At 41.1% G+C, this 22,768-nt stretch overlaps 1 protein-coding gene across 1 annotated transcript in view; it reads left to right on the plus strand.

Annotated features, from left to right (window-relative positions):
• The window catches only part of Pign (phosphatidylinositol glycan anchor biosynthesis class N), a 101,245-nt gene that overhangs the window by 14,532 nt on the left and 63,945 nt on the right, over nucleotides 1-22,768 (plus strand). Inside the window, exons 11-14 of the mRNA XM_051203903.1 lie at nucleotides 1,120-1,212; nucleotides 2,227-2,282; nucleotides 20,885-20,963; nucleotides 22,191-22,373. Of these exons, the coding sequence (XP_051059860.1) occupies nucleotides 1,120-1,212; nucleotides 2,227-2,282; nucleotides 20,885-20,963; nucleotides 22,191-22,373 (411 nt within the window). The remainder of the gene's footprint in view (nucleotides 1-1,119; nucleotides 1,213-2,226; nucleotides 2,283-20,884; nucleotides 20,964-22,190; nucleotides 22,374-22,768) is intronic.

Genomic DNA, 22,768 nt, shown 5'->3' on the forward strand with positions numbered 1-22,768 from the left:
GGCCATTACAGTGGTTATTTTTTTGTGTGTAGCATATAGCAATATGTCCAACGTATTATATTAGACAGACTGCTTCCCATTGCTATAACAAATTTCCTAGATAATCAACTTAATACAGTTTATTTTTGGCTCACAACATTAAAGGTTTCAGTCTGTGGTGATACATTGTGCAGGAGTATGTGGCAGACCAAAACCAAAACTGCTTGCCTTGTGACAAAGACACAAAAAGGCCAAGCCACCATAGTCTTATAAAGCTGTGTGTCTCTGGTGACCAGATGATAGCCCAAAGTTTCTGTCACTTCTCAGTAGGTCTTAACCTCGTCACTGTCCTGTTAACTTCCAGTAGCACCAGGCCGGGGATTAAGTCTTTACTCATGTGCCCTTAGGGAACATGTAGAGTACAAATCATAGCAGTCATCAGCCAGTGTTAGATTTTAATTGACTTTAATCAGTCTCATAATTTTTGCTTTGTGAAAAAATTATCATTTTTTTTCAGTTACAGTTTTAAAATTTTTGTAATTTAATCCAGTAATCTATTTTTCTATGCATTTTTTTTAAATTTTAGGTGTATGTGTGTGCTAGCCATGTGTTCACCTATGTGAACATGTAAGCTACTCAGTGCGTGTGCTGGACACCGAGTCTTTGTCCTCTGGAAGAGTAGCAAGTGCCCTTACCTTCTTAACCACTCTTTTTTTTTTAATGTTACAAATGTGTGGGTCAGTACTCACATGTGTGTTTGTGTAGAACATGAAGGCCTGGTGCTCTCAGAAAATACTAGAGGGTGTCATAGCTGCTGGAACTGGAATTGAAAGTGATCACAAATCACCATGTGGGGCCTGGGATTTGAACTCTCAGGTCCTCTGGAAGAGCGGTCAGGGCTATAACCACTGGCCCACTGTGCCATCTGTCTATCCCCACAGCACGCGCTCTTGATTGCTAAGTCATCTCTCTATCTCCTTGTTTTCTCTGTTGAAACAGAATCTCACTCTAGCTCACTCTAGCTGGCCAGGAACGTGCGATCCACACCTTGGCCCCCAAGTGCTAGGTTTACAGGTTGTGCTTGTTTTACAAGCAGAGCACCACAGTCTTTATCAGTACTTGTTATGTTCTATGTTTTAGGGAATACTTCCTGTGGATTATCTTAACAACACTGGTCTCTTCAAAGCAGAGAGCATGCTTACCAATGCAGTACAGATTCTCGAGCAGTTCAAGGTGAAAAACAATGAACTATACTGTAAATTTTAAATGCGTTAAGTCAAATATTTGATTTTATATTTTAATGAATAATTTTCTATAACGTAGTGTCTTGGGTTTTGAGTATTTGCCTAGTGTCATAAACGAATGAAAAAAAGAAGTAAAAAGGAAAGGAAAGGTCACGGCAGTCCCTAGGTATGCTGGAGGAGGTTTATTATAGATACATGGAGAGCATAGTCAGAGGCAGGGACATCTGGGAGAGTCCAAAGTGGACATGACCCTGAGACATGTGAGGGAAGGAAGAGGTTGGGCAGGGGAACGGGTTGCAGCAGCCAAGAGGGCAAAGGTACAAAAGGAGCAGGTAACCAAAATGACTGGAGTATATAGGGAAGAGCCTCTGGGGAAGTGCAGCCCAGCCCCCCCAGGCTGGAGAGTTAAGGGTAGAGGGCTGGCTATGCCACCCATACCCTGTATGGACTGAGGAAGGCTGGAGAACCTGGAGGTCAGGTCTACTAGGATAGCTTAGATAGGCACCTCAGCCATTGTCCTGGGCTTGAAACTTACATTTTTTGTTTCTGAAGTACAGGTTTTGTGGGTCAGTTAGAGGGTGAAGAATTGCCTTTGAGGAGTGTCAACATTAAGATTGGCATAAATACTTACTAAGACTACAAGTCAAGTGCTCATTTATTGGAATATGCCCAAAAGAAGTAGACTGGAGAGCTCAGCATTACAGAGATGATTCTCTGATACAACTTTGCCTTCTGTCATTTTCAGAGTTAAGGAAGAATTATTGTAATTACATTACAGTACGCTATTTTTGCAATATTGTTGTATTTAGTTCTCAGCTTTGAGATAGTAAAGTATTATTTAATTTTTTTATTTATGAAACAATACAACATAATAACACAAAATCTGATTTACTTCCAAGGAAGTTAATCTTCCCTGAAGAATCATTTTAATTGATATTTATATTTCAGAATGAAATTCATTATTTTTTCTCATTTATAATATATTTTTATGCTTGCTTCCTAGGTGAAGATGACTCAGAAAAAAGAAGTTACTTTACCATTTTTGTTTACACCATTTAAGTAAGTCCTAAATATTTTTTAATAAGTTGAAGGAAAAAACTTTTCTTGAGTTTGATGCCAATAAGATAGATTATATGTAAACACTGTCATTTTTGTGTATAGTAAAATAGATGCCAAACTGAAGACTTCTTGTGTTACTTTTGCTAATGAGGCAAATGTTGTGTACTTCTGAAAAGCTGGAGGATGTGGGCACTATATTCATAGAAGGATAACCTAGTTAGTTCACCTTACATGTGACAATGTTAGCTCCTTAGTTAGACATGGGTCCTTAGATATCAGATCTGGGTGAGTATTGAAAATTTTGGAGCCATCACTGTGAAGATGGTGATAGTGTCGAACCCCCCAAATCACCAAGAGACCCTATCTGATACAAAAGCAAAGAGTCTTAACAAATTAATGAGTTAACTGTATTAACTTGGCAGGTGGAGCAAGAAGGGCCTGGAGGGAATGTGGGCGGGGCAAGGGGTTTAATGGGGTCTCTGGGTTGGTAACTTCGGGGCTTGGGCCACCTGTCCTGTGTTGATTGGTCACCTGGTTGCTATGACCCATAGGCCCTCCCAGGGCAGTTGCTATGCTCTGTATGCCACTGTTACCATAAAGCACATCAGAGCCATCAGCTAGCTTCTGATTGGTTCCTTGCCACATGGTGGGTATCTGGTTTCCTAGTGACTGGGGCAAGGTTGGGAAAGACTCGAAGTTCAGCACATATTGCTGCCAAAGAAGGCGGCTGGGTGAGGGTCTGGTCCCTTCAATGGAAACTGTTCACTATATGAAGGCTCTGGGGAGAGTGTACAGAGTGACAGGGAAAGGTCGGTGTGGTATTTGGAGAAACATTGGCCTCCACCAGTGGGCAAATATGAGAGCCACTTTGATGGGCACTAGATTTTGTTCTAGATCTCAGAGAAGAAGTGTTTTTCCAGGATGAAGAAAAGGCAGATCTGAATCCTCCGCCTTGTTCTTTATAACTGACTGTGTGTATGGGCTTAGCAGGTTTTCTCAGCCTCTTGGAGGTCCATATTCAGAAGTATTCTCCTTCTGATATATATAATACACACACACACACACACACACACACACACACACACACACACACACACACACTGAAGTTATAGGAGTTTTAGGAATTTCATTCAAATTACCTCACTGCAATTACTTTTGGCAAGTTATTTAATACAGATATGGTCTTGATAAACCAGAAAGGTTTAAATGTGATAGTATGCTTGTTTTGTGTATGTATGTGTGTGTGTGTGTGTTCATGTATATAAATATGGAACTTGAAGTTCAATTTTTCACTTTAGTTTTTAAGGAAATACGCTTTCAACAATGAGTATTTTTAGACTAGCAGGTCTGCAAGTTAGGCTGGTCACTGTTGTTCCAGTCCAGGTTAGTGAGCAGCTGCTTAGACTGAGCCCCTGATGACACAAATATAGCAGTGGCTGTGAATATGTACAGCAGCCTGTATGTGTATATGTGTTTGTATATAGTACTTATCTCCTTTAAAGAAAGACTTATTGACTGAACACTGTATGTGTTATTTTTAGTTACTATCTTGACACAATCTAGAATTAGTTGGGAAGAGACTCTTAATGAGGGCCTAGCTGGATCTGGTTGGCCAGTGGACATTTAGGTGTGGTATTAACTTGATTATTAACTTGAGGTATATCCACTCACTGTGCGTGGTGCCAATCCCTAGGCAGGGGATTCTGAAGTGTGGACCTACCTCTCTAGAAAGGCTGGTCAAGGATAGAGTCTTGAAAGGCATGAGTGTACTTTTGCCTTCTTCCACTTGGCTTAGTGTCTAATGCTAAGTTTTTACTTTGATGTTCAATTTCTGACTGAATGCTGTTATCTATATTTAGAGATATTGTTTGATGTCATGTGGGGGCTTGTTCCAACCAGTGGCTCATCTGCTTGGAGCAAAGTGACGAGAGTCATCTCCAAACCTGTTTGGCTAAAACTTCTTTAACTTGAAGTTTTAGTGTCACCAGAAAAACCAAAGATGATAAAATGTAAACTGACTCTTTAAGATACATAATTGAAAGAATAGAACCTCAATGTCTTAAAACTCCTCAGAAATGTCTAAGAAACCATTAACATTCATAAAACTAATGCTCATTTTGCAAAAAGAAAAAAAATAGGACAATATTAAAAGAAGGAAGGATGGGCTGGAGAGATGGTTCAGCTCCTGCAGAAGGCCTGCATCATGTCCCCAGCACACACACAGCTGGAAGCTGCCTGTAACTCCAGGTTCAGGACATCGAATAGACTTTTCCGGTTACCATGGACACTTGCACACATATGGTGCACATAAACTTATGCACGCACACACACACACACACACACACACACACACACATACACACACACACGTGCGCGCACTAAATATTTCTTAAAGGAAGAAAAGAACTTTTAAAGATAAATTGACCAAGAGGCAATTCCTCCAAATTAGATAGTGAGTGAGTAGAGCTATAGTGAAGGAGATGAATATAAGCAGTAGATGGAGGGAAAGCTGGATAGATTAACAGTAGGATGGTGTCCAGGAAAACTCAGTCTTCGTCTGTCCTCCTCCACTTGACAAAGCAACGCCATGGGTGTGGCATGATTTTAAACAGTTGCTGGGAATGTGAGAAAAGTGATTCCACATTGTTCCATGGATCAAATCTTGATGGAATAGATGAGAAAAATCTAGCCAGTGAACTTTGCTAGTCAATGAACAGCACTTAAATGATAGTCAGACCGTGTGAATACCGGCTTTCAGCTTTTAGTATCAATCCTTAGGCAAAACAGGGAAGAATTAGAGTTACAGAGTAGTTATATAAATGTCACCAGCCTTGACAATATGCTGGTATAGTTAACAGCTGGAAGGCAGAGGGGAAAGGACACATAAAATGTGGTGGTCATATTGACCTCATAAACTATTACATAGAACATTCTGTCTACTGAGTGACTAAGACAGAGGTTTAGGTAGTAGATGATGGCAGAACCGTGCTGTATAACAAAGAATAGGCAGTGAGGTTACCGGGCTGAGGAATGAGGAGGCCTAGAGGCAGCAGTGGTCAACAGAGAATGTGCTGGCTGATGAATCGTGACTTAGTATTAAGAATGCACATGGAGAGAGCTATTGGAATAGCTTGAAGCAAACAGATTAAGACGTTTTGTCCCTGTGGATCGGTGAACTGAGAAACAGAAGGTTATTTTTTCATTATCATTATGCAGTTCTGTTTGTTCCACATGAAGAAATATTTTTGTACAGTATGTTTTGATCATATTCTGCCTTTCCCCTACATCTCTGTGATTCTCCCTACCTCCTGACCCACACAACTTCATGTTCTTTTCTCTCTCTCTTAAACAAACAACAGCAAACCAGCAACTCCCTCCCCCAGCCCAGTCTTAAGAGTTTTTATTGCTGTGACCATGGCAACTCTTAAAGGAAAACATTTAATTAGGAATGGCTTACAGTTTCGGAGGTTTAGTCCATTATTGTCATGGTGCTGTGTAGGCTGGCACGGTGCTGGAGAAGGAGCTGAGACGTCTGTTTCTTGACCCACAGGTAGCAGAAGCAATTGTGTGCCACACAGGCGTAGCTTGAACATAGAAGGCCTCAAAGCCCTCCCTCACAGTGACACACTTCCTTCAACAAGGCCACACCTTCTAATAGTGCCAATCCGTATAGGCCAAACATTTAAATACAGGAGTCTGTGGGGACCATACCTATTCAAACCATGACACCCCCAAAATTCAAAACAAACAAAAATGCACAAGACAAAAAACAAACAAACAAAACCAAAACAAAAAGCACCTACAGTCATCAAGTGGTATTTTATTTTGTTTTCTTGATTTTAAAAAATTACATGCATATATTGCTCAAGGTCATGAGTTTGAAACTGTCTGAGCAGCAGGATGTTGAGGCTGTCATCTTAAAAAAAAAAGAAATTTGAATTTGTAATCTCTGATACTAACCAAATAGAATATGCAGCAGGAGAAAGGATGCCATTCAGAGTAAAAGTAAAACAGAATATAATGGAAAGAGGCAATTGTAGAAAAAAGCTACAAAATTTATTGTAGGTCATAATAAAATATAAATAATTATCAACTAATATTGTTAAATATCAAATACTAACACTCTCCTAAAATTTACTAACTACAGAATAATAATTTTCCATGTGGTTAAAGTTGTTTCTCAAACTTTATATAGAGAGTTTTCCAGAATAGCTTATACTAATACTAAGGAAGAGCCAGATAAAGACACTTTATTTACTAGACAGCAGATGCATTCCACAGACACATATAAAGCATTGTTCGTGTAAGTAGAGCATGCAATTACAAACACTGACTTGGTAACACTTAAAGTGTTGATACTGTTCCATAATTGGTTTTGATGACAGATGACATTTAAGATTAGGGAAGAAGGCTTACGTACAGCACATTACTTTTGCACTAGAAAAAATATGGCCAGATTCTGCTTGTGCCACTCACAAATTTCATTCCACATTGATTGAAAATGAAATAAAATGCTTTTTAAAAAGCAAAAGTATGACTCCCATAGACAAAACAAAATATATATCATTAAGGAAGGACAACTTGAATATGAGAATTAAATGTTGTGTTCAATAAAGTAGATCGTAAAGATGAGGTCATTTTCAGATTTGGAGAAAATACTTACAGACTATGTGACGGGCATTATTACAATTTATGCTATGTGGAGAACTTTGTACATCAGGTTAGGGAAATAGCAAATACAAAAGAGTGCTTACTGTTTAAGTCTGAGGATCTGAGTTCAATTCCCAGACCCTGTGTTAAAACAAACAAACAAACATCCCCACCAAAAAAAACAAACAAACAAACAAAAAAACCAAAAAAAGAGGAAATAAGGCCAGCTGTGGTGGTGTGCGTTTGCACTTTTACCACTGTGGAGTCAGAGACAGGCAGATCCCTGGGGCTTGCTGGCCAGACGTCTTTCAGAGTTCTTCCAGTGAGAGTGGACGGCACCCTGAGATTGACTTCTGCCTCCCCACCCGCCATAACACAACATTTTGTACAGCAATAGGAGAAAAACACTACCTTAACAAAATGGAAAATCATGGCCAAAAATTCATAAAAGAGAGTGTGTAACCACCTCATATTATTCCCTAACTTTGTGAAGCAGTTCCTGTTATTTCCAGAAGTCATGGCACATTTTCTCAGATTTCTAATTCCAATCCTAACTTGAAACCAGACAAAGTGGCTCCACAGCAACCCTGTATGTTGTGGTGTGGCTTTGTAATATGTGCTTAAAGTACATGTGCCCAAACTCTGTGTCCAGCAGGGTTACTTTTGACAGTATATTTTCAGGTAAGTAATTGAGTCAGTTTTTGGCAGTGTATAGAGAATAATGAGCATGTATGTACTTACATGTGAGTTTGTAAATTGAGTGAAAAAATTAAGTGTATACCTGTGGTACATTATATAATTAATCTCAGTGGTATGCCATAATACTTTGACTATACAGGAAAACCAAAATATACATGCCTTTCTAGTAGTATTATGAGGATATTATCCATCATTGTAGTGAGAGTTTATTAGTTTAATAAAGACACAAAAACCAGGTATAATACTAAACTGAAATTTATTTCTAATATTTGGGAACTTGTACATGACATAAAACAAATTATATTTTAAAAGAATCTTTACTTTTATATATTAAAAGGTATTTTGAAAAGGTTATATTTTAGAGCAGTGACTATATTTGTTAGCCTGGCATTTAGTGTTCAGCATATCCAAAAGAACTTTTATCACTAGTATCCACGTGTAATAGACAGTTCTATTTTTGTTTAGTCAAATAAATGTTCTACATCCATATGGTCTGCTTCTTTTTAATCACTTTCATGTATGCTTAGAATGTCAGCATTGTAAGCTGAATAAACCAAATGTTGGCTTCTAACTACAATCGATGAAGGAAAGGTTGTGGTGACACATCCTTGTAGGAAAATGACAGGGCACTTGTCCAAACCATTATGGGAGGGTGTCTTTCCTTCTCATTCCTTTTTGCCCTGAGAAATACATTGTTCTCCAGTGTGCTCTTGCTGGATGCAAACTCATTTCTTCAGTATTGACACCTGAACATTTCATAATCTTTAGATTGGTTATTTTCATAGTAGATTTCACAGCATCACTAATTTGTCATCTTATAATTTTTGTTTAGAATAGCTGTGAAGAATTGATGAACAGTGAAATATTCCTGGGGTAATGGAATAGCAGAAGATTCAAAACAAAAAATAAGATTGCTGAGGTCCTTTGTATATTTTAGATTTTTTTTAAGAGTTCAGTTACTACTGTAATTGCATACCCTGTTTTATCCTAAATAAGTGGTTTCCTGTTTAGTTTCAAGTACCACTGGGGAAAAGAAAGAATAAAAATTATGAAACATTTCTTTTGACAAATAGAACAAAGGCTAAAATTGGGTCTTGTGGATGCTAGTTATATGCCAATCATGACCAGCAGGTGGCGCTACATGATTAAGAGAAATTTGAAAGGGTCCATGCATGCCCTCAAAGGAGGTAAGACGCTTTGTATTTCCAAAGTATTTCCATTTTTCTGGGTATGCCTGTGTGGGTCTGTGATCAGCACTGAGGCTGAGCAGGACACTTTGTACTATTCCAAGGTCAGTCTGTGGCATACACAGGGTAACCCTATCTGAAAGAAATGAAAGGAAAACGGTGCCATGAAATAGGAAGACTTAGGGCTCTCATAAGAGGCTGTGGGTGACAGGGGAGCTGAAGGGAGCTGCCACCTGCCCCAGAGGAATAAGCATCTAACATGTCTTTTTCCCCTCTTGAAATTTATTGTGAACACATTGTAAAAATGCAATCTTTATTTAAAAAATTGAGTGCGTATCCCCTAACACGGTGAGATTGCTCCCTTTTTGTATTAGTGCTCCTTTGTACCCACACACAGAAACCCTCCCTCAGATCACATTCATACACGGGTTTTGTGTGGAGCCTTTCTTTGCATCACCAGTGTGATTTACTAATCATTTACAAGTTACCCTCTTTCCTCATTAAAACTGAAGTCCAGTTTTTAAGAAACATTTTTTATTATTTGGAAACTTCGTATCATGAACCCCAATCTTCCCAGTCCTCCCAGGCCTGTTCCCCTACCCTTCTGACCTCCCCTACAAAGGAGGAGGAGGAGTTGGCAGTCAGGGCAGTGGTGGCACACTCTCCTTTATCCCCGCACTTGGGAGGCAGAGGTGCAGGTGAGGAAGGATTCAGTTTTCGTTGAGGATCTGGCCACCGGGAATTTAACCATGCTCCAGTATGGGCAACACCAATCAGACTTGTTTTTCTTTCTCATTTCTCCTTTTTCCTCCTCTTTGTCCTCTTTTCCTCTTCCCCTCTTGATTTTTTGAGACAGGGTTTCTCTGTGTTGCCCTGGCTGTCCTTGAACTCAGAGATATGGCCTTTGGCAGCATCTTGGACCATGGACATCAGCATGGCCTCCCTTGGCAGCATACCCCTCAGACATCACCATGGTTTCAGGTGGCAGCACAGACCATTGCTGTCCGCTTGACCTTTGTTGGTAACACAGACCATAGCCATCATCACAGCCCCTTCTGCAGTAGGATCACAGACCCAGATGTGGCTCCCAGCAGCGGCACAGACTACAGGCATCCACATGGCCTCAGGTGTCTGCACAGGCCACTCACGTCCACATGGCCCCTGACTGCTGTAGGACCACAGATACCTCATGAACCTCAGGCTTCAACACAGCCTGGGGCCGTGGGCCATGAATACCAGTGTGGTCTCCTGGGACAGTGCAGACCATAGAAGTCTTTCAAGGCTGTCCAATCCAGAAAATGAGCCATTGTCATCTCAAATATCCTGCCGTTGGTCAGAACTAGGGCAATCGTGTGGCTGGGCGGCGTGTTGGGAGCCGACTCTTTGAAAGCTCTCAGCTGCTGCACACCACCCTACTCAGCAACGGTATTCCCGTGTCCACGGCAGCCTTCTCTCTTGCCTGTCATCACTGCACTCACATCTAGCTCCTCCTCTTCCCATTGCTCCATCCTCCATCTTTCTCACCTCTCCGTACCATATTCATTCATAGCAGTGGCATTGGAAGCCGCAGTGTGTCCCACAGTATATATTTTAGCCCTGCAGCTGTATGTGCAGGTATTTATGAGTGCTTGGTCTGCTTCCTGAAGAACCATAAATCCTGGACCATTGCCAAGATTTATCTGGGATACCTTGCTGTCGCCCAGATGTCGGGCTGATGTTGTGGGTAGGTAGGGTACCTGAGGCAGGTTCTGTGCAAGCTCCTGGCTGCCTCCCTCCTCCCTGTCCTCCAAATCTGCTGCCCTGAGGCTCACCAGGCTTGACCTTTGCTCTTACAAGCCTTCGGGTGGCAACACAGTCACCCTACCCAGTCTCCCAGCATTGCAAGCAGCTTGCAGTTGGTGGGCTTAGGGCCTGCCCTGTTCAGTAATGGCATGCGTCCTTGGGAGGTCCAGGTCGATGTACACCACCCTGTCCTGGGTGCCGACCACCAGGCTTTACTGCTGTGCTTGTAGGCTGTGGGGAGCACCACTGACCTCTGCTCTCCACCTCGACGCAGGGCAAGCAGCATGGGCCACAGCTGCAGAGGCTCCGTGCTGGCAGCTGACTGGTGGGCCTAGGGCCAGCCTGATTCAGTATTGATCTGTTTCTGCAGGAACTTCAGGATGCAACATTCTCCCTGAACTTGGCCCTGGCAGTCCCATAATTGTTGGGCATGACCTTTGTGCTTCCAGCCTGCTGGCTGAGACTCAGCAGCACAGGGCATAGATTCTCATTGTCGCTCTCCATTGTGAGGCTCTGTTCCAACACCTTTCTCTACAGTTTCATGAGTCCACTTTTTAAATGCATCGTACCAGAGCTCTGTAGGGGATACAACCACCGCCATCTTTGTTTTCTCTCTGGAAGTCCATTAAAACAAAACACAAACAAACAAACAAGCCCAACTTTCCTAAGTTACGTAATGTGTTTGGGAAATGACCCATTTACATAGTCATAGAGGACGGCATGATTCATACCACTGGTCATGTTAAGAAAAGAAACTTGGGCCATAAATAATTTTTGCCCTTTTTTTGGGGTGGGGGGAGTTTCGAGACTGGGTTTCTCTGTATAGCTTTGGAGGTTGTCCTGGAACTCGCTCTGTAGACCAGGCTGACCTCCAACTCAGAGATCTGCCTGCCTCTGCCTCCCGAGTACTGGGATTAAAGGTGTGAGCCATCAATGCCTGGCAACTTTTGCCTTTTTTTTCGCTCTTATTTTCTTGAAATTTTCCCCCTCTCTATCTAGAGAGTTATTCTAAAAAGGAATTAACCGATGTTATAAAAAATTGGTTTATGGATATTTGCAAATGAAATATTTTTGTAATAAAATTTTGAACAAGAAACATGAAAAACTCCTTGCCCTTCAAATACTAATTCACACTGAAGAATGGACAGCATTGTTGATAATACTAAAATGTACTTTACTTTCTTTTATAGTGTTCAAATAACTATGAAATAATAAGGAATACTGAGACTTTAAGGAGAAATTATGGACTACTTAGAGTGTCCATTTCTGTCTTTCTCCTTATAAGCATAACGTGTTGATCATATAGTCTTTTGTTGTTAGACTTTGAGACAGAGTCTCACTTTGTAGCCCTGTCTTAGAACTTACTGTGTAGATCAGGCTAGCCTAGACTTTTAAAATGATGTTTTCACAAAAAGAAAAAAAAAAAAAAAAAAAAAAGGAAGTCAGTAAATTTTCCTTTACTGTCTGAAAAGTTGTATTTTGTTGGTTTCTTCTTGGTATGCACCAGGGGAAGTGGATAACCTTTCATTTCTGAGCCACTGAAGGTGTCACTGAGAGGTTTATTAGTGCTCCACACTGTCATAACCTGGTTGGTCTATTATTAGCTCTAGAGTCTGTTTTAATAATGCCTTAATGATGACTTTCTGCGTTTCAGCCCATTAGGGTAAAACACATGACCATGCATTTGTCATCCCTTGCTATTGACTTACATTGCCCTTTCAGTTCCAGCTGGCCTGCCACTTGCTCCCAGCCCTTCCTTCTCTTTTTGATTGTTTAATGCAGGGTCTCACTTTGTAGCCCAGGCTGCCTTCCACCTGCTATCCTGCCCCTACCTCCTGAGTACCGGTAGCCTTCAGCTAGCCCCTCTAACTGTCATGCCTTGCCTCGCCTCTCCCCTCCCCTCCCTTCCCCTCCCCTCCTCTCCTCTTCTCTCCTCTCCTCTCTCCTCCCGTCCCCTCCCTTCCCCTCCCCTCCTCTCCTCTCTCCTCCCGTCCCCTCCCTTCCCCTCCCCTCCCCCTCCTCTCCCCTCCCCTCCCCTCCTCTCCCCTCCCCTCCTCTTCTCTCCCCTCCTCTCCTCTCTCCTCCCGTCCCCTCCCTTCCCCTCCCCTCCTCTCCTCTCTCCTCCCGTCCCCTCCCTTCCCCTCCCCTCCTCTCCTCTCTCCTCCCGTCCCCTCCCTTCCCCTCCCCTCCTCTCCCCTCCCCTCCTCTCCCCTTCCCCTCCTCTCCTCTCCTCTCTCCTCCTGTCCCCTCCCTTCCCCTCCCCTCCTCTCCTCTCTCCTCCCGTCCCCTCCCTTCCCCTCCCCTCCCATCCCCCTCCCCTCCTCTCCTCTTCTCTTCTCTCCTCTCCTCTCTCCTCCCGTCCCCTCCCTTCCCCTCCCCTCCTCTCCTCTCTCCTCCCGTCCCCTCCCTTCCCCTCCCCTCCCTCTCCCTCCCCTCCTCTCCTCTTCTCTCCCCCCTCCTCTCCTCTCTCCTCCCGTCCCCTCCCTTCCCCTCCCCTCCTCTCCTCTCTCCTCCCGTCCCCTCCCTTCCCCTCCCCCTCCTCTCCTCTCTCCTCCCGTCCCCTCCCTTCCCCTCCCCTCCTCTCCTCTCTCCTCCCGTCCCCTCCCTTTCCCTCCCCTCCTCTCCCCTCCCCCTCCTCTCCCCTTCCCCTCCTTTCCTCTCCTCTCTCCTCCCGTCCCCTCCCTTCCCCTCCCCTCCTCTCCCTCTCTCCTCCCGTCCCCTCCCTTCCCCCCTCCCCTCCTCTCCTCTCCTCTCTCCTCCCGTCCCCTCCCATCCCCTCCCCTCCTCTCCTCTCTCCTCCCGTCCCCTCCCTTCCCCTCCCCTCCTCTCCTCTCCTCTCTCCTCCCGTCCCCTCCCATCCCCTCCCCTCCTCTCCTCTCTCCTCCCATCCCCTCCCCTCCTCTCCTCTTCTCTCCCCTCCTCTCCTCTCTCCTCCCGTCCCCTCCCCTCCTCTCCCCTCCCCCTCCTCTCTCCTCCCCTCCATTCCCTTCCCTTCCCTTTTCTTTCCTTTCGTTTATTTTCTTCTTTTCTTGAGACTTAAACAAAAAGTTTAGTGTGGTATTCGAGTGTACATGTTATAGTGCAGGTACCCAGAGTCCAGAAGATGGTATCAGATCCCTTGTAGTTATAGTTATACAAGGACTTGTGAACTACTTAATGTGGTGGGGAATTAAACTCAGGTCCCCTGGAAGAGCCAATAACCACTGAATCATCTCTCCAGCCCTTTATTCCTTCAGTATTTGTTTGTTTGTTTGTGTGAGTGTGGGAGTATGCTCCACAGGGAAAGTATAACGAACAGAGGACAGTCCATACAAATCTGTTCCTTCCTTCCTCCCTGTGGGTTTGGGGCTAGAACTCTGTAGCAAGAAAAACAAAAGACCCAGAGAAAGATATTGAGGCTCAAGTTTCAAGCTGAAGATCAGAGAAGCAAAGAAGCCAAGCCAGTAGATCTTACTTCTAGCCAGCTAAAATGGCAATCCTGTCACCAATAATCCTCAGAAGGCTCTCAGTTCCTGTCTCCTCCTGCTTATATTCCTTTCTCCACCCAGCCACTCCATCCCTGTCTCCACCTCTTTAGTCCTGTGATCCCAGGTTTCCAAGATCACCTTTGTGCAAGCTGTTTCTTTTAGGACTGGATCGATTTCGTGTAGTCAGTGTAGCCTTGAACTAACAGAGATGGGACTACCTCTTAATCCTGAGTCCTGGGATTAAAGTTGTATGCCACCACCACCTAGTTATAGTTAAGTAGTATGGCTGCTTTGCTATTTTGATCTCCAGGGGCTTTAATAAGTCATAAACAATATATCACCATAGAATTCAGGTTGCCAGGCTTAGCTGCAAGTGAATTATGTGCTAAACCACCCCACTGGTCCTTAAAAAAAAAAAAAAAAGGCTTGTTTTACATATTAGAGGAATCATGATTTTCTTTCTGAGTCTAACTTATATTTTTAAATGTATTAAGTTTCCTCCATTTTTCTGCAAGTGGCACCATTTTATTATTCTTTATGACTGACTTACACTGTTTTGTATATGCAACACATTTTATATGAAAATCTATCATTTGTTGATGGGCACTTAGGCTGATCCTATAACATGGCTATTGTGAATACCCTCTTGATAAAATGGATACATGTCTGAGTTATATACTTTGATTCCTTTAGATGAATAACTGGGAGAGGTATAGTAGATTAGTAGATCTTCTATTTTTCTTTCTTTCTTTTTTTTTTTTTTTTAAGAAATCTCCATGCTGATTTCTAAAGCGGATCTACTAATTTTATTCCCAGCAACTGTGTATAAGTTTCCACGCCTCATTTTCTGCATCCTGGCCAGTATTTATTGCTTTATGTTTTGATATTGCTAGCCATCCTGACTAGAATAAGTAGGACTCTCTATGTAGTTTTTGTTTTTAAGATTTATTTTGAATCTTCTGTATGTATGAAGGTACCTAAGGATACCAGGAGAGGGTGTTGGATTCTGTGGTGCTGGAATTCCAGGCAGTTGGGAGCTGGACTATGTGGGTGCTGGGAACTGAGCTCAAGCCCTCTGGAAGAGCATCTGGTGAGCTATTTCTCCAGCCCACTCAGTGTGCTTTGGATTGCATTTCTCTGATGGCTAAAATGTATGTTTTCTTCTTTTCTACTTCTTTTTAGAGCTGGCCAGTGCATATGCCCATTTAGTGGTTGGATTGTTTATCCTTTATATGTCCTAGCTATTAATCCAACAACAGGTGAATAGTTTTCAAAGCCTTTTTGCCACAGCAAGTGCTTCTAATCGCCAAGTCATCTCTCTAGCTCCTTGTTTTCTATGTTGAAAAAGAATCTCACGTTCCTACGTGTCGTCCACACCTTGGCCTCCAAAGTGTAGGAATAGGGAAGAGGGAAAGGAAGAAAAGAGTGAGAGAGAGAGAGATAGATAGAGAGAGAGAGAGAGAGAGAGAGAGAGAGAGAGAGAGAGAGAGAGAGAGAGAATATTTGACCATGATTAAAGAGCTGAGGATACAATGAATAAAACATCTTTCAAAAGCACAACTCCAGTGACCTACATTGTCTAACTAGGCTCCACTTCCTATTTGCCTATTCATTTATAAATTTATAAATGGCTTATCCCACTGATGAAGTTAGTGCACTCTCGATAGAAACATATTGGAACCAAGTCTTCAACACAGCAGCCTTTCAGGGGAGGTACATTTGTCTAAATCATAAGAATAAAACCATTGCTTGGTGAATTTTTGCACACTGAATACCTCTTTGTAGTCCCAGCCACTATATCGTTTGTGAGTTTGGTTTACTGTCTTGTTTTGGTTGAGTCTGGGTTTAGAAGCCCTGCATTCGAGTAGTTTTATGTTTAGAAGAGGTACAAAGACTGGTGGCTGTCTGGAGGCTGTGACCAGCTGCTGCTGACCTCTGGTTTATTTCTGCTGTTGCAGTACAGCCTCACTGCAGCCTGACTTGAGAGTTTGGTTTCTTATCTAGTTCTTTCCTCCTGGTGACTCCTGAATATCGGTTCTTACTTTGTATATGCATCTTAGCACTGGCCTAGCTCATGAGCTTCTCATAAGCAACTTCTCCTCATAAGCAACTTCTCCCCTGCAAAAAAAATGTCCCTCCCTTGTTTTTTTGTTTGTTTGTTTGTATTGTTTTAACATGAGTTCTCCATATTGTGTCATATCGTGTGGTGTAATATGTAGTGTTTCTTATGAAATTTCCTGTTGTTCACTTTTGCTGGAACTGTACTGCATGTTTTGTTTTAGGATAGTTTAAGTCTTTCTTGGATCTAGAGAAATGGTTCAGTCATTAAAAGCACTGGCTGCTTTTCCATAGGGCTTAGGTTCATTTCCCAGAGGCAGCTCAGAGCCATCTGTCACTCTGCTTCCAGGGCATCTGACACCCTCTTCAGGCCTGTGTGGACACTATGCATATAGGCAATATTCCCATATCCATAAAGTACAAATAAATATATCTCAAAAAATAAGTCTTTCTGGATCTATTTTAAAGAATCCATAATTAAAGATATCCAGGCTACATTTGTAGCCACAAATTTTAAGTTTTATCTCTCTAGTCTCATAAGATTGTTGAAGGCCCACTCAGATTTGGTAGTAAACTCTCAGCCTCTTGCCATGTCCCCAAAATAACAATGTTAGATGTCTTGTGATGGTGGACGTTTCTTTCCTGCCTACCAGTTCCCAAATAATCGATAGGGAGACTTAGTTATAAATTAGGGCCAATAGCTCAGGCTTGTTACTAGCCAACTCTTACATTTAATCCATAGTTCCTATCTATGATTTGCCATGTGACTTGGTATCTTCTCTTAGTACAGCATGACCATCTTGCTTCTCTCTGCATCTGCTCTTGCCTCTTCAAACCGCCCTTCTTTCTCCCAGCATTCTCGGTTTGGCTCTCCTGCCAAAACTTATTCTGTTTAGCTGTTGGCCAGCCAGCTTCTTTATTGAATTAATCACAGTGACATATATTCACACAATGTAAATGGATATTCCACAGTCTTAAGAGTCACATTTGTAGAAACTTCGGTTATCTTTGGTTCCCGGCTCTCTAGGCTCTTACCCCTTTAATTCTTGATTGCCTCTGTGCTCTCAAATTGACTTTTAATTTAATATATAATTTCCCACACTTTCTTGTGTCTGGTGGCTGTACTGATATCTGAAAATTCACTGACAGCCTAAAGCTATGGTTAAATTTCAACATTTAAAGGATTTTATTAAAACTTGTTAATTAAGATGTTATGGAGAAAAATAATATATGCACACATTTCAAGTTAGAGAGCCAATGATAAAAATGTTGCTTCCCTCCCACCCCAGTGCTCCAACCTTAGTCTTTTCTCAAAGAGAAGTTGCAGTTTGTGATGTCTTTCTATATATGGCATGTGTACATAATGCATATGTGTATATATCCCATCTACTAGCATATTTTATTTTAATTATATTTCATGTAAATAATAATAACCTTAAATAATAGTATAGCAAGAATCTTAGTGTCAACAACTGATGGGGATGTCCTTCTTTATATGTTTCTCTTAGTGGTTGATGATTAAAATACTGTTTGGTCAATAGAGACAGGAAGATAGGCTGGGCGAGGAGAGAAGAATTCTGGGAAAGGTAGGCAGAGAGGGACTGTGGAAGGTGCCATGGAGGGACTGGGAGGCTAGGATGCACCAGGTATTCTCTGCTAAGATAAGGCCTTGTGGGAATACATAGATTAATAGTTTAGATTAAAGTTTAAGAGAGAGCTAGCCATTAAGAAGCCCTAGTCATCAGCCAACAGTTTTATAATTAATATAGCATCTGTGGGACCTGGTGGGACAGGAAGCTCCAGTAACATACAACCTAGTTTAACTTTTTCCCATGCTTCTTTAGATTGTTTATTCAGTAGGAAATAAAATTACAGAGTTGAATCTTTCTGTTTTCAGTTGTTTCCATTTTGTGTAATGTCAAGATATGTTCTTGTTAAGCTTCCAGATTTCCCTCATTTGTTAGAATTTACCTATGGCTTTATTAAATCTGCCCCCATACCACTTTGGGTATTATTTTTTCTTTATTTTGTTTATCTTTTTAATATAAATTATGAACACATACCTTATAATTTGGACTTTATGTGATATGTGATACAGAGAAAATTTATTTTAATCTCTTTCTCAATTTGTTGGAAACTTAGATCAGTGATTGTCAACCTTCCTAATACTGTGAATCTTTAATACTCATGCTGTGGTAACCCCCAACCATAACATTATTTTGTTGCTACTTCATAACTGTAGTTTTTCTAGTTATGAATTGTAATGTAAGTATCTGGTATGTAGGATGTCTTTTATGACCCACAGGTTGAGAACTGCAGTCTCAAATAATTCTAAATGCTATCATACTGACCATTCAGATGAGCCATGACATGGACATGCCAAAATTTTGATATATCTTAAACATATGTTATCATTCCTGGCTCATTACATGAGTCTTCCTCATATACTATAATGAAACAAAAATAATTTTTCAAAATTGTTCTTTCGTTCTTTTATTTTTTTTTATTTACTTCAGCATGTCCATAGTATTTTTAGAATGACACTATGACTATACCATTCTTTGATTTTTTTTCTTATTTACAGGCTTACAGAATTATAATAGGATTTTAAACATAACAAATATGCCTGAGTCTCACTCCATGCTCAATTTTGTCTGAAACCTGCTATGAAGCTGAGGCTGGTCCCAAACCTGAGATCCTTTGAAACCTGAGAGCTGGGAAATGAGCATAGGACCGACTCAGATCTTCTTAATGTGGTGTTAGTTAGGAGGACTGGGCAGGCTATGATCAGTATTGGATCAGTAATGGATCAGTATTTATCCCTAGTGTACAAATGGACTTTTGGAGCCCATTCCACATAGAGGGATACACATGGCGGAGGGCCTGGGCCCTGCTCCAAATGATATGACAGACTTTGAAGACTCCGTCACCCTCCCTGGGGAGCAGAAAGGTGATAGGATGGGTGTTGGGAGGGGACAGGGGAGGACAGGAGTGTGAGGGACCTGGGATTGACATGTAAAACAAGCTTGTTTTAAATTTAAATAAAAAATATTATAAAAGAGAAATGCAAAACAAACAAAAAAAGAGAAAGTAAAGGGCATATCAAAATAAAAAAAATATATAGATAAGTAAGTAAATAAATAAATAGATCCGAGAGCTATAGGCATGTGTTACAGCAGGCTCTTTGGTAGAATTTTTTTGACCCACTAAGACTTACTGATTCATTATGTGTGCTTAGCACTTTGCTAAGTATTATTGTGAAAATTAATGCAAATATAAGACATTATCTTGGCCCACATGAGGTAAAAATGTAATTGAATGTGAATAAGCTGATTATTAACCCACAGTAAAGTGGTAATGGTGTGAGGAGAGATTTGGAATGGGCCATAAAGATTCGATTTTAGAAGGCATAAAGATCTTTATGGACAAGAGCTCAGATGTGAACGCAAGATAGATGACAAATGAAAAGTGGTGTGTGTGTGTGTGTGTGTGTGTGTGTGCGCGCGCACGCACGCATGGTATCTAGAGCATTGAACATCCAAAACTGCAGTCATAGGCAGTTGCACACCACCCAATGTAGATGCTGGGCACTAAACTGAGGTCCTGTGGAAGAGCAGCAAGTGCTCTTAACCACTGACTCATCTCTCTAGCCCTTCAACATCAATGCTTAATCAGGGAGTCCCGTGGAATGCAAGAAAGTTCATAGGTAGTCTTTTGTGGATCGTGAACTTTTTTGAAAAATGCAAGGTTTGGGATTATGTGTATTATCTAGAGAAGAGTCTCAAATTCTAAAATTTTAGACTGTTCCATCTTAAATTATTTAAAAGATTGACCTCTCATCAAAGTTAAGTCTCATTAGAGATGGGAAACCACTAGAAAAACAAATGATTATGATGTGTTGAATTATTTACAGTTGTCATAGTCATTGTCATATGTCACAAATGCCTTTAGTATATTTTTGTGTGTTGTTAAGTGTGATTGATGAATGGTATTCACTTTAGGAATGTGGGTTTCGTTCAGCAGTATATATTCAAATTTGCATTTAAGCATACATATTAATTTCATAAAGGCAATTGTTCTGATGATGTTTGTTGCTTTCTTTATTCTATAATGTTAATAATGCCTTTGGGCTTGTGTAGTTTTGGGTATTTCTCTGAACACATTGTAGTGCAAGGATGCTGAATAGGTTCCAGTTATTCATTAACTTCCATTGTTGGTTAGGCTCTGCTGGAGCACATTTTAAATGTGCTTTAATTCTCAGGCCCTGTTTTGATCAGGCATACAAAGTGCACTTAATAAGTTACTGTGCTACCCTATCTTTGTGAGCACACACACAGCAGTGCTAGTAATGGAGCTCAGTGGTCTATGAATTACCTTGATTTAATCAGAATTTCTTTGTTATGGTCTTACATCTCTGTAGAATGATGGTTTATGTAGTTGGTGTGTGAAGCTTTGTGGCGGGGTGGGAGTATAACTCACCTGCAGGACACTTGCTCATCATGTTCAAAGCTTTCCTGCACTACCAAAAACTTTAAAAATAAAAGGAAATCCTGGGGTCAAGAAAACTAAGTGTAACCATAATCTCTTCCTTAGAGGCATTCAGATAGCCAGCAACATACAGCTTAACCTAATGTTTCCTTTCTTTTCCATTTTTACATGGTTTTGTTTCTCAGTTTTTTCTTAATTTCAAAAAAGAATAAAAAGCAAGACCTGATCGAAACCAAATGAGGAAGCAGTAAAACTCTTATTTTTCCTTTAGGTTGCTCTCTGATTCTCAACAGTTGGATGCTTTAAGAAAAGCAAGGTCTTACATAAAACAAGAAAAATTTGATGAAGTGGTAAGTCGATGGGCCTTGGGGTCAGGGCAGGGTGAGCTATCTGTGGGATACCAGGCAGTGTGGGGGTGTTCCCCGAGGAGGGCCTTTAGCCTCAGAGATGCTTATCCTTACTTCAGACATCAGTGACTGCAGCTTCCTAGTTTGGCTTTACAAAGGAACTGTATTGCTTTTTTTTTTTTTTTTCTTTTTTCTTTTTTTCTTTTTTTTTTTTTTTTTATATGAATAAACCAAGTAACCTTCACCCTCGTATGAAGTGCAGAGCATCCCATTTGCCATATACACTACAACACTCATAGCAAAGCTTTGACTCTGCCTGCTTCTACCCCAGTTTTTCTGTATTGGACTGTGTTGTGTTGTATCTCTGTTACAGGGGGTTGGTTAAACATAAGGTTCTGTGCATGCTAGGGAAGTTCTCTACCACTGAGCTGCATCCCCAGTCCTATTTTATTTGTTTAATTTATTAATGTGTTTCCTGTTTTACTTTTTTAGACATAATTACAGTTACCCAGACTGATCTCAAATTTTCAACTCTCCTGCCTCAGCCTCTAAAGCAGTTGTAAATATAGGCATATATCAGCATATGTCACTAAAAATTCTCCTTCTGTTTTAAAACATTGTCTAGATACTTACCCATCTGTATATTTGTAATTTTTTAACTCTGATTTTAAATTTTATGCTCTTCCTTGATAGTGTTTGAACCCAGGGCCTCTCATTTGCTAGGCAAGTGTTCTTCCACTAAATTACATCCTCGGCCCACTAAACTATTCTTCTCCTCCAACATATTGTTATTTTGGTGATGCTTTATAATGGAAGTAAAATATAATGCATATGCACACATGCTTACATATGTATACACACATGGGTTTTTCCATTTTTAGGGATATGTGCTAGATTCATTTCTTCTGTGTGTCATCTGAGGACCATTTCTGTGTAGTGAAGAGGACCATTTTTGTGTAGTGAAGTACTTCCCAGCACTACACAGATCACAGACAGTTTCCACTAACATGCCCTAGCTTCCCAAATTGAAGAATCTGTTTTATTTTGAGGGTTTTTGTTTTCATAATTTTTAAGAACCTCGCACTTGAAATCTGTTGCTAATCATCTCATCCGTAGTTATTCACTCCAGTCTACTTAGAGGTTTGGTTCTATGGAAGGCCAGTTTTCCTGGTTTGGGATACTTGGTTTTCATTGTTTTACTGCAAGATCTACTTATGTTTATCCCCATAGGTCTCCCTCTGTGAGGAACTGATTGATCTTGCATTGAAAGGATTGTCCTATTATCACACTTACGACAGATTCTTTTTGGGCATCAGTGTTGCAGTTGGTTTTGTAGGATGGACATCTTATGCTTCTTTGTTAATCCTCAAGTCTCATTCTAATCTCACAAGAAGTGCTGGGAAGGAAGCTAAGGTAAGTTCAGAAGATGTAACAAAGTTTCGGGTATGGCATCAATGTCACCAGGAATAAGGACTAAGAAACCGAACCAAATCAAGTATAATGAGTTCGTAGAATGTGAAATTGTAAGAGTAAGGGAACTGATGTGTCTGTCCTTTGCTTTCTTTGTGTTGCTGTGTTTTCTGTTGTGTTTGTTTTTTCAGTGGCTAAGGATGCATTGATAACTGCTCTGTAATTTAAGAGCAGAGTAGTCTTAATGATTCAGAGTTTCTGTTTTTTAAAAATAACTACTCAATTTAAGTGTTCCACATACTTCTAGAATAGGTTATTAGAAAAGGACATCAGGACCTGGAGAGATGGCTCAGAGGTGAAGAATGCTTACTGCTCTTGCTGAGGACTTGAGTTTGGTT

The sequence above is a fragment of the Phodopus roborovskii genome, unplaced genomic scaffold, assembly GCF_943737965.1.
Source record: "Phodopus roborovskii unplaced genomic scaffold, PHOROB, whole genome shotgun sequence".
In the NCBI taxonomy this organism is placed as follows: Eukaryota; Metazoa; Chordata; class Mammalia; order Rodentia; family Cricetidae; genus Phodopus; species Phodopus roborovskii.